Genomic DNA, 15,975 nt, shown 5'->3' on the forward strand with positions numbered 1-15,975 from the left:
AGGAGCAACTCCTCCGCCCACCTCTCACCCAGCAGGTATCACCTGAAGATAAACGATTCACTTTGATGTTTACAGTTTATTTAATTCAACGTTTATTTGTAGCAAAATATTTTTATTTAACAGCTGAAGGACGATGTTTGAAAAATAGTCACGTTTGGTTTGTTTGTTTCAGCAGGACGGAGAGGAGACCGGTACGACACACACACACACACACACACACACACACACACACACACACACACACACACAGACACACACACACACACACACACACACAGACACACACACACACACACACACACACACAGACGTAAATATAGTTTATTTATTTACTGTCACCAGGTTTAATATCTCTGGTTAAACAAATGAACATTTTAAATCGTGTTTCTCTGAGTTAGATGAAGACATATGTTTGTATTCATGTCCTCGTCTGAGGTTTGTAACATTGGGAAATAAAAGTTAAATTCTTGTGTTTTTCTTTTTTTCCTCAGCAGCTGCCAGACGAAGGTGAGGTTTATTCATTTTTTCCAGATTTACTTCCTAAATAAAAAACATTAAACTTTGTTACTTGTTTAAAACGTGTGTGTTTAAATCTGTTCTCGCCGTTTTTCCCCTTCAGTGTCAAACAGCAACACTTTCCCCCTTAGCAAGCCTCCCCGGCCCGGACCCCCGGGCCCTCCCACTGGAGACAAAATGTGAGTGACCGTTAGACCATAAGATTTCTGTTTGTGGTGGTTTACAAAAACACAAACCTTTACAAGTTTAATTTTAAGTGAAAAATAGAGAATATTTCATGGTAAACTTATTTTTATTGTTTTTAACAGGACTGGATCGCTGCCACACAAACTGCAACCTCGTAAGAAGAAAATTCGTTTGACATTTTGTGAAATACACTTTTTCTCAGAGTGTAAATACATCTGTCCTTTCACAATAAAACTCCAGAAATCGATTTGAAACCAGTGAAAAGGTTTAAAATGCCTCTGTGAGCGTGCTCAGTTTGTCCAGCAGACCAGAGATGAAACAGCTTTAATGATTCATACATTAGAATAAACAGATTTATGAATAACAGCACAAATTTATACAAAATGATTTCTTAAAAGTTAAATCAACATGGAACTGCACTGATGTCCAGCAGGGGGCGACTGCTCTTTTAAATAAAATATTTGACTATGGCTCCATCAGAGTCACAGTTGAAACACACAGTGGGTGAAAAGGTCATGTGAGGTTAGCTGTGGGTTGGTTTGGGCCGTGGTTTGGTTGAGTCCTCAGGACATAGAATAGAATAGAGTAGAATAGCCCTTTATTGTCTTTGCACATAGACATGATAAATGAATGTAAAGTGATGGTAGTGTGATTGTGTGTTTTTGTGGTGTTGCAGCGATGCCGTCGGGCAGACAGTCAGTTCGTCCTCCTCCATCTGCAGCAGGATACACACAGGTAACACTAAAATACACACGCGCTTGTCTTTGTGACACGTGGGCACCGTGGGTCACATAAACATTATGAGGTCCATACTGATCAGAACCTTTTAAAGAGGAGCAGCATGAGTTACTGACCCACGGTCAGTACTGCACACAGAGGAAGTGTTTCACAATAAAAGCTTCATCAAGAAATGACGGTTTCTATCAGACAGTTTTTAATTTAAAATACAGGAAACGGCACAGATGTTTTTGTTTGTATTTGATTTAATATATGTACTTTTAACGACAACAACAACAATAATAATAATTACAACATTGTTCTGGGTGATGTTCTTCAGTGTGAACAGCAGGTGGTGCTGTTTCCTTTGTCTTTGCTGAAACACACACAGAGCTCGTCATCAGAGGGTTTATTACTGTGCGTGTCTGTGTGCAGGAGCTGGACCCTCGCTGGTATGTGGGTAAAGTGACCCGAGGTCAGGCTGAAGGATGTCTGAAACGAGTCCGCAAGGTACCAGGAACAGAGCGTCATAATAAAAGTTTCTGTTATTCAGGCTTCAAACTTGTTTATCAGGACTCAGTGGAGCAGCAGTCACATACCCAGCATGCTAACACTGTGGTCTAAACATTTTAAATCCTGTGTCTCATCTAGGATGGGGCGTACCTGGTGAGGGACAGCACCCGGCAGCAGGCGAACCAGCCCTTCACCCTGATGGTCTACTACCAGGACAAAGTCTACAACATCCAGATCAGGCAGCAGAACCAGCAGTTCGTGCTGGGAACCGGACTCAAAGTCCAGGAGGTAAAATCCTGGATTCTTCAGTCATACAGCCAACATGTCTGTTTACTTCAGGCTTTCTTATTCACGTTTGCAGCAGATTTCAGTGTTCAGGGCACTTTAATCAGCTACAGAGGTTTTCCACATGATGTCATGTGCAGCTCACTCAAGAGCTGTCCGCCATATTGGACCTGACAAGGAGTTTTGATCACGTCCAATCACTACATACGTGAAATCATCACTACTTTTTGTCCCATCACAACAGATACAAGCATCAGATAAACTGTGTGACTGCATCTGTTTCAACTTTTTTATAGTTTCCTTTTCTGTCTCATCATCTTCATCAGCCTCCTCCAGGACCACCCTCCTCCTCCTCACCTGAACTTAGGCTTCTGACATGACAAATCAATCTTGTCTGTTATCACAGTGTAGACATGCGACCCTCCGTCTCTGGACAGCTGACAAGAGACGACTAAACAACATCATAACGTTACAAGCTAACATCACGGCAGCTAACATTACACTAAAGCTTAAACTGTGGCGAAGCTTACATGTGCTAACAGTAGCTAAGAGTAGCTAGCAGCAGCACCTACGGGCAGAGACACACAATGCTCGGACACAAGTCACTACATGTTGTTCTCTGTGTGATTGTGTATGTGACAATATAAGTGCACAGAGACGTGTTAACCTGAAAATGTAATAAAGATCAGGGAACCTGAAAGTGACCGTATCCAGTGACTCCAGGTCCAGTTGCTGTGTTTCTTGTAAACACTGAGAAGCATCCAGACTTTTGTTGGCCTTCATAACTCGTCCAGTACAATTTGAGGGGTTGTTGATATAAATGCTGTGATGTCAGAGCGAATACCAAGGTTACCTAACAACATCAGTAAAGTTCCACCTTCAGCGTTCACCTGTAATAACTGTGTTTGACCTGTAGGGGGAGGTGTAATCTAACTGTGTCTTGTATGTCCAGTCCTTCCCGTCAGTCAGTGACATCATCAGCCATTATTCCCAGTCTCCTCTGCTGCTCATCGATGCCAAAAACCGGAGCGCCAGCCAGCAGAACCAGTGCATGCTCTCAGACCCGGCAGGATACTACATGGGTGGCCAGAACTGGTCCTGACCGGACTGAACCGGATCAAACTTGGATCGAAGCGGCACGGCTGAATTTTGCAGCAGAGGGAAACGGTTAGATTTACGATGAATGTTCAAACGCCACTAGCGGCTGTGCTAAACGTCTTCCTGTTTCCAGGAAGGCGTGCTGTGTGGCGCCAGAGGAAAATGTTGGATTTTTGCACATGTTGCTTCAGTTGTTTGTTTGCCTTTTTGTGTTCCTCAGTTTTTACGGGTTTGTGACAAAAAAATGTCCCTTTGAATCTTAAGAAGAGTTCTTAAAAGTTTTAGCTTGTCTTTGGGATTTCTGTCAACACTCGATGACGCTGGGCCAAATCTACAGCGTTCACTTAAAATACTTTCAAACTAAGCCGACTGTTTCTGTCAGAGTTTCCTGTACGTCCTCACCTCCACGTAACCTGTGCTTCACTGTTCACCTGTCTGTCCCAGCTGTCCTCAATAAAACCATCATGTGATGTCATTCGTGTCTGGATTTCTTTAACAAAGCACAAAAACCTTCATCTTTATATTTTTCCGCCTTCTGTATCACCTGATGGTAAAAGACGGAAGCAGCCAATGCTGACGTGCCTTAAACCTGCATTCTTTGTAATGTCCAGCAGGGGGCGACTGTACAAACGTCTGGCCTCTTCTTCAGAGCTGCTTTAATTCTTCATGATTCAGACTCAACACGCTGCAGGAAACATTCATCAGGGCTTTGCTCTATTTAGACATGACATCATCAAGACATCATCACAGCTGCTGCAGATGTGTGGGCTGCATCATGATGACACACCAGCCTGAGACGATCTGAGCTCCCTCTGTGCACTGCGTGCTGGTCTGCAGACCCCGGTGCAGAAGAGCAGCTCTGTGTTCGCAGCTCAAACGTGACGTCGTCGCAGGACCTGGACCCGCGGCGCAGCAGAGCGCGGCGCAGGACGGTGCAGCAGAAATGGAGGAAGAGAAAACATACTCAGTCGTCTGTTCATGTAAATCATTATTTTTAAATTAACGACACACACACAGTATCAAAGCTGTGTGAAGAGTGTGTTCAGACGCAGAGAGTACGAGGAGGGGCGGGTCTGACAGGTTATAAGCCAATGAACACACTGCAGGTAATCATTAGAATGATTTATTGGCCCAAACTGAGCCGACACACACATCATGCCCATATCGTGGTCTAAACCAATCAGAGATAGTCAGGGGCGGGACCTCTCTATTGCCCAAGGTAAGATGTTCAGATATTGGCTGTATCCCAATCCAGGGTCTGCAGCCTGAAAGGCTGCATTTTAATTACGTAACTGCGACAGACGAAGGCTGTCCCAATTCAAAGGCTGCTCGAAATGCGGCCCTCAAATGCGTCCTTCATTTCCCTGAATTTTAAGGACGTGGTGGTGTAGACTTCGTGGCCCAACATATCCCAGAATATTGGGAAAAAAACGGCGGATGAGGGGCGCCCGAAGAGTAAACTTTAAGTACTGAATATTTTGTCACTTATTGATGTGCAAATGTTTAATAACGAAGAACATTAAACATTCCTGTTGGCCACATGTCGGCAAAGTCATGTGACGTTAGTGACGTTTGTACTAACTTGGTTTTAAAACCTTTACTTCAAAATATTCGCCGTTCAATAGCTGAGCTTAATCACAGAATGATCAAAGCTCATGTAGAAACAAACAAATGAACACAAGATTGTCTCCTTCATCTCTGTCAAACACAGCTGTATGACACGTTTCCAGCTGTTAGTATCATGGTTGCTAGGCAACCTGGGCAGCGTGACGGAGGCTAGAGCGTCCCATTTCACAAGCCTCGCACTTCCGGCCTTAGCAGTCTTTAAGTACGCGGCCCATGAGGATCGTTGAGGCTGCAGACCCTGAATTGGGATACAGCCTTTGAGATGTTCAGTTTGAAGCCTTTGAGGCATTTTTAATTTAGACTTTCTTTTTATTTCATATGTCTTGAGATATTTTAAGTTTAAATTTCAGCTCAGTGAAACACTTTAAGCACAAGAACCTTTTCAGTAACGTGTTTTTTGGACTATAAGGTGCAATTAAAATCCTTTCATTTCCTCAAAAGTGCGCCCTATGTATGAATTCTGGTTGTGTTTACTGACCTCGAACTGATTTGATGTGCTACACGGCGCTCAAAGCAGTTAAAATGTTTAGCACGACTTTGCTAAGCTACGAACCCGCAATGCTCGATGGAGCGTTACAGCTACTGTAGTCAGGACCCTCGCGGAGTGATACGTACCGTGCTTCAACATAATATTACTGTACTGTGCGTGCATAAGGAGCCCAAATTGGCTCCTGCTAAGAGACATGGTTACGAAGCTTCAAACTCTATCAGTCGCGCAGCATAATCAGAATCAGAATCAGAATACTTTATTCATCCCGAGGGAAATTAGGGGTTACAGCAGGCAGCACGCTAATGGCGCATGCGCACTCACAAAGGAACCTTCTGACCAACTTTACACAAACATCACATTGGGCAGACATGTCAGAAGGTAGGCTGATAGGAAAAAACAACGAAAATACACTACATGAGGTAAGAGGAGGAGAAAAAAAAAACTCCACTCAGACTGAACTCCGGGTGGGAGAACAGTTTGATAACAGAAAAAACACCTCAGCACAAAAAGCACATGACTATCAATACACCATAGAAACACGAGACAAGCAACGGGGGCGGGTAAAGGGTAAGAGAGAGCCGGTGTAGACAGCGCATCCGGTCCTGCAGCATCTGTGCTGGTCCAGTTGACTGCTATCATCCCCGGTAGGGCACAAGCATCGAAGGCGTTGGAAAGGGAGGGGGATGAGTGAGTGCTTATCAGTGTAAGTGTGTGTGTGTGCGTGTCCATAGTTTAGCTGAGACAGTGTCCTTCGGCCTATCAGGCTAAGTAAACAGTCCTCCAGCCAATCCAGGTGTCCTTCATGGGGCGGGAAGAATAGTCATCACACAGTCGTTATCAGGGAGTTGTTTTGGTGGGCTCCAGCCTTGGGCCTGCAGCTGGAGCCGTGGTGTCCAAATGTTGAATATTGTTGATTTCTCCTTTGTGAGCAGCTCGAATTCTAGCACTCCGAGGCTGGTCTCTCGATCTCCCGTTGGAGAGTCGCGAGCCTCCCCATGATGGTATCAAACTTCTGTTCCGTGGTGTTGTTAGTCTTTTGATTCTGAGACCTCACAACTGCAGTGATCCGTTCCGCGATGTTTTCCAACTGTCGCTCAAGGGTCTCATTCTGAGCAGGCCTCTCTCTGATGTTTCCCCTCATACGCTCAATGGTGTTGCTTTGAGCCTTCACAGCAGCAGTAAGCGTCTCCAAGGTGTTGACCATATTACGTTCGTTGTGAGAGGTCGCACCTCGTCCCGTCCCGCATGAGAACAGAGCAGCTGTGAGAGAGTTCAGCATGAATGAATCAATGGCGTAAAGTTTGACTATTTTTATAATCCGGTGCCCTAAAAATACGGTAACGTGTAGAAATGAGCTCCAAATAATGAACTTTGTGTTGACAGATTGTTAATCATTCATCAATGTTGTCTGTATGGACAGCAGTTTAAAAAAGTCTACATGTAAAGCTGAAGTGTTCAGTGATGCGGTTGAAAAATTTGGGAGCACCAAAGAGAAAAAGTGCAACTGTGGGAAAACATTAGTCTCGAGCCCTGCAGCTCCCACTGCACCCACAGTCCACAGCAGCTTCTACACCAGCTCCACCATCTAGAAACTTTCTGCTGCCTCCTTTTTCTTTCTGGTCTTTGCGCCGTAAGTCATGTTTTCTCTTCTCGCTGTCTCAGCTTCCACGAGCCTTTCATCGGAGGATCTTCCTCATGGTGCTGAGCTCCTCCACCACGCTGACGGAGTGATCGTGTCCTGCACACGACTCAGTGGGGGTGGGGGGTACACTGTGTCACCATCCACCTGTCAGTCAGAGAGGCCACGCCCCTAATAATGCAAACATGAACCCTAATACAGGTGAGTTATGGAACACAGTTGTTATCCGGTCGTTAAGTGATGACGTGACGAATCCTACTTCCGGGTCTAAAGTAGTCTGCGTTTAATATGGCTTTTGTGTTGTTAACATGTTTAATGTTTTGTATTTTCTTCTATTTAATCTCAAAAAGCTCCTAAAACAGTCAGTGATCACTGTTGACCTCCCTCGGCTTTTATTACCGCTAATCATTTATTTAAGCTTCGTTTCTAAAACCTTAGGATGTAACTACAGCCCAGCCCATGCAGCAGTATATGAATGACTAACCTTGTATTGTGGATGGATTATCTCAGTTGTTCTCCTGGCTGAAGTTTGGTCCTTTTACAGCATCCTGCCATGCGATTACATTTGTTCCTGACCACCGAGAACACTCACATTAACTTTTATCGAGTGGAAAAAAAGTTAGCTTGTTTATATGTGCTACGTGACCGCTAGCGACACAGCTATGTTAGCTATGTTAGCTAACATAGCTGTGTCGCTAGCGGTCACGTAGCACATCATTATATACCAGCTAGCCCAACTTCAGTAACCCTACAAACGTCACTGCTGTTTAGTTTTCTGTCTTCATTTATGTTGGAAGTGATAGCAGAGCTGTACGTTTGAATTTGTTTCCAAAACCCTGCAGTCAGGACATGCTATATTGTATTTAGATAGAAGCTAGCGAGCTAACTCCCTGCTAACTTCTAACTCCGTTAAATGTCATAAATTCCGTTTTCATGGATGCCTGGATGTTAAACTCAATTGTTACACCTGGTAGAGCAGAACGCTGATCATTTTAGATGAAAGACTTTAGACAGTTTTCAACTCTCAGTAATGCCACAGTGATCGTTTGATATATGGACCTGCAGCGGAGTTTAGACCCAGACACAGCTAGTGACGTCAGACTGAACAACCGGACAGAAACCAGTTGGTGCATCAGGCTGTAAACAGCTTTATTTGAACTCTGCTGCCTCTGCTGGACGTCGGAGGAACTGCAGGCTCTGACAGGAGGATGGTCACATGACAGCGCAGTCACATGACAGCCATGAGGACAGTTATTACACAAACATGGGCTTAGCTCCGTCCTCATGCATCTGCTCACTCTGAACAAACTCCTTCAGGCTGTAAAGTAACTGAGTAAAGTAGAAAGTTGTGTGTGGCAGCTTTGCAGCATCAGGATCATGACCTCCGTGTTGCTCCATCACTCAGGACTTTGTGATGGAGCTGCTGGACTGAAGCCTCAGACCCGAGCTCGTGTCTGCTGACAGACGATCGTCGGGGCGTCTGCCACAGATCAGCTGAGCAGTTAGAGCCACAGTGAAAACGAGCCCTCGTTGGGAGGCGCGCTGAAGCATTTACATGAGAATGTGAGTTATTTTGATCGGGCCTGCAGACATGCTGACTGTCAGCGTGTCGGGGGACGTCTGCAGAACAAAGGGCTCGGGCGACGCCTCAAACAGCAGCTGCAGAAACGACTCAGGGTCTGTGAGGAGGTGAACGGGCAGGGGTCACAGACACGCTCTTTAGGAACACGACAACGCTTTCAGCATTTTATGGCTTACAAAGTTCATCGAGTGGGAAAGTCACGGTCACAGGAAATCACCGTAAACACACCAATAAACAAATATCAGTGTTTCAGTGTTTGCAGAAGCTGAGTGAGCTTTAACCCTCATCCACAGCCTCACAGGGCCAGCTGTGAACAACAGCAAACAGACATTCAACAAGAAAAAGACTCAGAATTAAGAACTGAAACCATGAACATATTTGAATTTTCAGAGTTTAAAATGTCTCAAATGCAGCTGAAGAAAGCAGCGACGCAGCTGCGATGAAGCTGTGAGATCAGAGCTGCGTCTGTTCCCCTCTGCAGGGTCGAGCTGGCGTCTGCATTCGATCCTCCTGATCTGCCCCAGGGCAACAAGTCAACCTGTTCTTATTCAAATCAGCCCACTCCTCGCGCTCATGCCCCAGCAGCCAATCGGCTCGTACAGGGGGCGGGGCAGCAGGGTATAAGTGTCTCAGGTGAGCAGCAGGTGTATGGAGCAGACAGGTGCAGGCAGACTGGAAGAAGCAGCAGCATGGCGTCCTTTGTGCCGGAGCGTGGCCCGTCCCCCCCCGTCTGCAGACGTTTGCTGCCCCAGCAGGAGCTCCCATCTCTGGGCCTCGACCCGTCCGACTTCAGCCTGTACGGCCCTCTGTCTCCACCTGCGTCCAGCCCATCGGCGTGGCTCCAGCCGGCCCACAGCTGCAGCTTCGCCTCCAGCCTGGACCAGAGCTTCGCCGCAGGATGTGCACCGGGGCTGCCCCCACCCTTCAGGGATTTCCACCCTCATCTCTACGGGCTCCAGAGGAGCATGCCCTGGTTCTCCCAGGACGAGATGCTGAGCTTGGTCCGCCCGCCATACTCTTACTCGGCCCTCATCGCCATGGCAATAAAGAGCGCTCCAGAGCAGCGGCTGACCCTCAGCCAGATCTACCAGTACGTCTCGGACAACTTCCCCTTCTACGGCCGCAGCAAGGCCGGCTGGCAGAACTCCATCCGCCACAACCTGTCGCTCAACGACTGCTTCCAGAAAGTTCCCCGGGACGAGCGCGATCCAGGTGAGGCGAGCACACCTGAGCTCTGAGGCTCTGATTCGTCAGAGACAGGAAGATGTTTTGTGCTTTGTTTCCAGTGTAAACTCAGTTTCTTCATCCAGGTTTTGTCTGAAAAGTTTGATTAACCTTCCTCCTCCTCTTCCTCCCTGCAGGTAAAGGGAACTACTGGACTCTGGACCCGAACTGTGAGAAAATGTTTGACAACGGAAACTTCCGCCGCAAGAGGAAGAGGAAGAACGACTGTGAGACCAATGAGAAGAAATCTTCCTCCTCTTCATCATCACCGTCCTCCTCAGAGCCCAGCCCAAAAATTCCCAGTGTGCACAGCAGCAGCAGTTACAGCACGGAGCCTCCTCCTCTCTCAGACGCTGCGTCCAACCTCAGCAGCTTCCTCTGCCACCTCCAGGACTCCCTCTTCCTCATTCCTCCTCTTCCTCCCTCCTCTGCACCTTACATGAAGTTACCAGAGCAGGCCTTCCCGTCGTCTCAGGGGTACACGTCTTCTTATTCGCCCGGTGCCGTGGTGCCGCAGTGGGACACCAGCTGCTCCTCTCCATCCTTCTACACCTCGCCGCCTCCTCTCTTCTCGTCCTCCCAGGCCAGTCCTTTTAACTTCTGCCCGCTCCCTGACCCTCAGACTGGCTCCCCGTCACTCTACACTGAGCTGCAGACGCCGTCCTGTCCTCACGTGGAGCTCCAGGAGACGCAGCAGCTGCAGCAGCTGCAGGCCCAGAGCCAGCCTCTGTTCTCCGGGGACTTCAGTGACTCTCTGCCCCTCGACTCGCTGGTCCTCCAGCACTGAAACAGACTAGCCTGTCCGCCCTGAAAAGTTTCTTTTTATCTTTTTTATACTTTCACAACTTTAGGATAAGTGAGAAAACGTGTAAATATGAGTGAATGTTGGTGTTTGGAATTAAAAAACCATTTAAGTTTAAAACAATGTTTTTGTTCAATGTCTCCAAACATGTCAATGAAACGTTTAACTGCACAAAAACAGAATTTGTAAAAAGTCACTTTTAAAACCAAAAAGTAAAGAGAAGAAAAGACTTAAGTAAATGAGATTTAATCAGTATCTTAAAATTTTTATCTCTTAAAATAAAAATAACCATAATTAAACTTTTACACTGCATTAAATTATAACTTATTACAGGTTATATTTAAATTATAAGAACAAAAGCAGCTAAGTTTAGCTTTAGCATGAGTTTTGCTGCAGGTTTTTTTTAAAACAATACTGAATAGCTAAACTTCATTGAAGTACAGTAGATGTTTGCTATTCATACAAATTAAAAGGGGGAAATGAATAGCGACGCTTTATTTTAGCTTCTGGTGTTTTTGTGTAGCTAACATTGAATTTATATGAAGCTGATTAGCATCTCTGGGTAACTTTAGCTGCTGAGCTAGTTCTTTAGTTTTAGCGTGTGAGCAGCTGTCTTTGCATAACTTTAGCAATGAAATTAGCATTTAGCTTACAGGTTTTCAATTAGAATGTCTCTATAACATTAGCAGTGTAGCATAGCAGTGTAACTAGCCCCTTTTTATAACTTTAGTTAATGGTTATGTTAGCTGTGCAGTTAGCATATTTAAATGATTATGTTAGCTAGTTTTAGCTGTAAAGATGGCCTCTTTCTATGAGTGTATAAGACGTTAGCATCTTTATGTAGTTTTAGCTTAAAGGTCTGTCTGTTCTTTATCAGCAGCTGTTTAAAATCACACAGTTCTTGAGCAAAAGTCGTCCAGTAAGATTAAGACGAGTCTTTGGAGGTCTGTGGTTCTTTTGGGGTCTTTGGAGTTTTTATACGTTTCTGTTTGGGAGCAGTGTTGCCAACTCCTCAGTAAGGAAAATTGCTATTGGCTGTCCTAAAAGTCGCTAAATGACGACATTGCCTAATTTGCATAATTGCTCATGGCTCTGTAATTGTAACAGACACTGTAGATGAGAGAGATATAACATTGTGGAAGAGACATAAAGTGAGTAAAAAACACCCTAAAAGCATTTAGAATATATTTAAAACCACAAATTAAATTTCTTTTAGCAATTATTGTTTTTTTTAATGTCACAATTCCAACCCTGCGCTTTTATCTGGACTTGGGACTGTGAACACCACAAAAGTGACCCGAAATAGGCACTCTGGTGGAGTTACTTTCCGTGTGTGTGTTTAAGTTTTAAACCTTGTGATCCATAAAATGTAACATTAAAAGAAGAACATTTTTAACCATTAACAATCAGACTGGACATAGCAAGCCTTACCAGAAAGCTTCATTTGAAATCGGATGTACAAGAGGGACTTGAGGCTTTGCGAGGACATCCGATTTCTAAGTTTGCAGTGATGGGAATGATGTATTTTAGTGCACTGATTTATTTTTGACAAAGAAAAATGTACATGAACCGCTGCTCCCACCATGCGTTACAGTTGGGGGGACAGCGGCTTCGCTCATGCGCGATTCATTTGCAGTTTGTACACGTAGGGATGAATATCACCTGCTCTGACAACTGCTGAGGGAGGACTACCTGTGAGCACTTTGGAACGGTCTGAAAACTCGCTAAATAAAGCAACAAAGTCACTAACTTGGCAACACTGTTTGGGAGTCTGTGTTAGCATTAGGGGTTTCTGTAGGTCTCCGTAAAGCACCCCTCCAACAGCCAAACCCATCTGTTCTCTGATAGACCATGTGCACGTTAGCATATGCTACTTCCGGTGCGGAAACTCCTGTGGGGAGCTTTGTTTCCGGTGTCCTATTCACGCCCTGTTTACGGTCTAAAACAAGTTAAGCAAATGAATGAATCAAGCGGCGATTTACATTTCTCTAGATGTCTCGGGCATTTACCCAATATATCTGTAAATGATGTTCATCGACTTGTCGATATTACCCCCGCCTCAGAGCAAAAGAGAAAAGGGATTCAAATGTTATATTTCTCAGCTGTCCCTCGTTTATCGCGGGTGTTATGTTCTAAAAATAACCAGCGATAGGTGAACTCAAGTAGCCAATTTTATTTTTTGACGGTGCAAATCGTTTCCTGGACATCGTGGACATACAGCACTGCACTTCAGAGTCACACTGCTAGCATCGATGCAGCGATTCTGTACTGTACAGGAGAGACGTCACGGAGGAGATCGTCTGCAGCGATCAGGACGCAGGACACAATGTGACGTAAAAAACAATAAGCATGCGAACTTGCACTAAAAAATCTGTGAAACAGCGAGGTGAAAGGTGAACTGCGTTATAGCGAGGGACCGCTGTAATTTTGAAGGTAAGTCACAACATACCCTTCGTAAATACTAATGTATAGAAACCCTTACCAGCAATTGTTCATTTTTTGTGTGGCTTTTTTTTCACGGTTTGTTAACATGCTGTGTAGGTGTGTACTTGACTAGCTGATCTCGACATAACGGGAAACATCTGGTTTGACTATTGTTCACCTGTAGTTTGAATGCTGAACATTGGCCTGTTTAAATCACGAGACCAGTCACTATCCGGTTGTTCAGTCTGACGTCACTAGCCGTGTCTGGGCCTAAACTCCGCTGCAGGTCCATATATCAAACGATCACTGTGGCATTACTGAGAGTTGAAAAACTGTCTAAAGTCTTTCATCTTTAATAAAATGATCAGCGTTCTGCTCTACCAGGTGTAACAATTGAGTTTAACATCCAGGCATCCATGAAAACGGAATTTATGACATTTAACGGAGTTAGAAGTTAGCAGGGAGTTAGCTCGCTAGCTTCTATCTAAATACAATATAGCATGTCCTGACTGCGGGGTTTTGGAAACAAATTAAAACGTACAGCTCTGCTATCACTTCCAACATAAATGAAGACAGAAAACTAAACAGCAGTGACGTTTGTAGGGTTACTGAAGTTGGGCTAGCTGGTATATAATGATGTGCTACGTGACCGCTAGCGACACAGCTATGTTAGCTAACATAGCTAACATAGCTGTGTCGCTAGCGGTCACGTAGCACATATAAACAAGCTAACTTTTTTTCCACTCGATAAAAGTTAACGTGAGTGTTCTCGGTGGTCAGGAACAAATGTAATCGCATGGCAGGATGCTGTAAAAGGACCAAACTTCAGCCAGGAGAACAACTGAGATAATCCATCCACAATACGAGGTTAGTCATTCATATACTGCTGCATGGGCTGGGCTGTAGTTACATCCTAAGGTTTTAAAAACTGAGCTTAAATGAATGATTAGCGGTAATAAAAGCCGAGGGAGGTCAACAGTGATCACTGACTGTTTTAGGAGCTTTTTGAGATTAAATAGAAGAAAATACAAAACATTAAACATGTTAACAACACAAAAGCCATATTAAACGCAGACTACTTTAGACCCGCAAGTAGGATTCGTCGCGTCATCACTGAACAACCGGATATAGAGATGTGCTTCTGAATGTGGACGATGTGTCTTCTGCTGCAGTGATGCAGTTCTGCTTGTGTTGAGTGATGTAAACAACTGATCGATCTAAACTCTTTAAACATCAAAACTGATCATTAGACTTTTTATGACACAACAGTGGTGAGTGTTCCCACCTTCTGCTCTTTGTAACTTAACGCGATCTTTCCGTTTTCCAGTTTTGGACATGATTGTGGAGGATATCTTCACAGTAGTGATTGACCGCAAAGTAAAGCTACCGGAAATGTACAACCCCACATCCGGTCTCAAACCAGGAAGTTAGCATTTTCTCGTGCACAGGGTCAATTGGATTGTTAAATTTGTCATTGACTTGACATTGACCAATCAGCTGAAAGGAAGAAAAATCTGGTCAAAATTTGTACTTGCAAGTTGAAATCCACACGCAGCCAGGAAACCTGAGCGCAGTTTTACTTGTAGTTTTTTGCTTTGTAAGCAGACCTTAACAAAAACATTTGTAACTCGTGTACAGAGATGGGCAGTAACGCGTTACTTGTAACGCGTTACTGTAATCTGATTACTTTTTTCGAGTAACGAGTAAAGTAAGGGATTACTATTGCAAAATCGGTAATTAGATTACCGTTACTTTCCCGTAGGAACGCTGCGTTACTGCGTTACTAAAACCGTGATTTTTTGCGAGAATGTCTCACGACAGTGACGTAAGCGAGTGCGCCGTTAGTGACAACAGCTGTGTGCAGATCAACAATGGATCACATATCGAGTGCGGGAGAGAGTATGAGCATGCAGCGTTTAAAGCGTGGAAGTACTGACCTTACTTTGAGTTTGATTCCATAAAAAGTGACAAAAACATTAGCGTCCATCGTGCGTGGGAAGAAAACTTCTTTTTACAGCGAAAAAAACCCCTAAACTTCCAAGGAAGCACCAAGAGCGCAACGACGTAATGGGAAACTCACAGAGACACTACCGTATCCTTCCACTGACCGCTGCACACCTGCACCAGGGTAAACCTCCGCCTACTGCAGTCCTGCTTTACAGGTGAAAATAGAGCAACAGGACCGCTGAGTCTTTGACTTTATTTATGTTCTGCTGTGTTTTACTTGCATCTATTTGAAAGAGTGAGTGTAAACACAAAAAATTATTTTATTTTATGTGCTGGAATGTGCAGAAAATAGGTTTAAATGTTAAACTCATTTATTCAAGTCAGAGAATGTTGCATATAATTAAATTTTTGCTTGATGCATAAAGTTAAAAGATTAAAAATGATAAAACAAGTTAAAAAAAGAGACTTTTCCATTTGATTACATTTTGTATGATGGATTATGTAGAAAAAGTAGAATTGGGCTGAAAGATCTATTGCTTTATCACCTCTTCAGGTTGTAAATCGTGTTTTTAAAAAGTAACTAAGTAACTAAGTAACTAAGTAATTAATTACTTTTGAAAATAAGTAATCAGTAAAGTAACGGGATTACTTTTTTGGGGAAGTAATCAGTAATTAGTTACTGATTACTTTTTTCAAGTAACTTGACCAACACTGCTCGTGTAAATATTTTTTACAAACACACAAATCCTCCTCTGTAGCCGGTGCTCTCCTTTGGTTTAGAACCAGTAATAAAAATGTATAAACCTGTCACAGCATCCTGCTGATGTGCACAACTGACAACACAGCAAACGTGTTGTTGTGTTGTCAGGGCTCGTGTTAGCAGCTCACTACAAAGGTCCCACTGGGAATCTGCCATTTTTAGTCAG

General features: G+C 44.2%; 2 protein-coding genes across 6 annotated transcripts in view; both read left to right on the top strand.

Moving 5' to 3' along the window:
• Positions 1-3,790, top strand: part of lcp2a (lymphocyte cytosolic protein 2a) — a 12,852-nt gene extending 9,062 nt beyond the window's left edge. For 4 of the 5 annotated variants that reach the window (XM_080307644.1, XM_026182890.2, XM_026182886.2 and 1 more), the window contains exons 13-21: positions 1-35; positions 173-191; positions 492-507; positions 620-695; positions 825-856; positions 1,379-1,437; positions 1,855-1,929; positions 2,071-2,220; positions 3,170-3,790. The exon at positions 1-35 is cut by the window's left edge and continues 61 nt beyond it. In XM_080307644.1, coding sequence (XP_080163770.1) covers positions 1-35; positions 173-191; positions 492-507; positions 620-695; positions 825-856; positions 1,379-1,437; positions 1,855-1,929; positions 2,071-2,220; positions 3,170-3,319 — 612 coding nt within the window. In that variant the 3' untranslated portion in view covers positions 3,320-3,790. The remainder of the gene's footprint in view (positions 36-172; positions 192-491; positions 508-619; positions 696-824; positions 857-1,378; positions 1,438-1,854; positions 1,930-2,070; positions 2,221-3,169) is intronic. The other variant, XM_026182887.2, reaches the window with a different exon arrangement.
• A 4,633-nt stretch (positions 3,791-8,423) lies between these two features.
• Positions 8,424-10,801, top strand: LOC113031043 (forkhead box protein I3-A-like). Its single transcript, XM_026182899.2, has 2 exons — positions 8,424-9,864; positions 10,014-10,801. The coding sequence occupies exons 1-2, from the start codon at positions 9,342-9,344 to the stop codon at positions 10,661-10,663; spliced, it is 1,173 nt and encodes a 390-aa protein (XP_026038684.1). The 5' UTR covers positions 8,424-9,341; the 3' UTR covers positions 10,664-10,801.
• The last annotated feature ends 5,174 nt before the right edge of the window (positions 10,802-15,975 follow it).

The sequence above is a fragment of the Astatotilapia calliptera genome, chromosome 10 (assembly GCF_964374335.1).
Source record: "Astatotilapia calliptera chromosome 10, fAstCal68.1, whole genome shotgun sequence".
Classification (NCBI taxonomy): domain Eukaryota; kingdom Metazoa; phylum Chordata; class Actinopteri; order Cichliformes; family Cichlidae; genus Astatotilapia; species Astatotilapia calliptera.

Bases quoted from the DNA above. Each gene is read 5' to 3' on its own strand.
- LOC113031043 (XM_026182899.2), top strand. From the start codon at position 9,342: ATGGCGTCCTTTGTGCCGGAGCGTGGCCCGTCCCCCCCCGTCTGCAGA. The intron at 9,865-10,013 runs GTGAGGCGAGCA...TCCTCCCTGCAG, and splicing joins CCGGGACGAGCGCGATCCAG to GTAAAGGGAACTACTGGACT.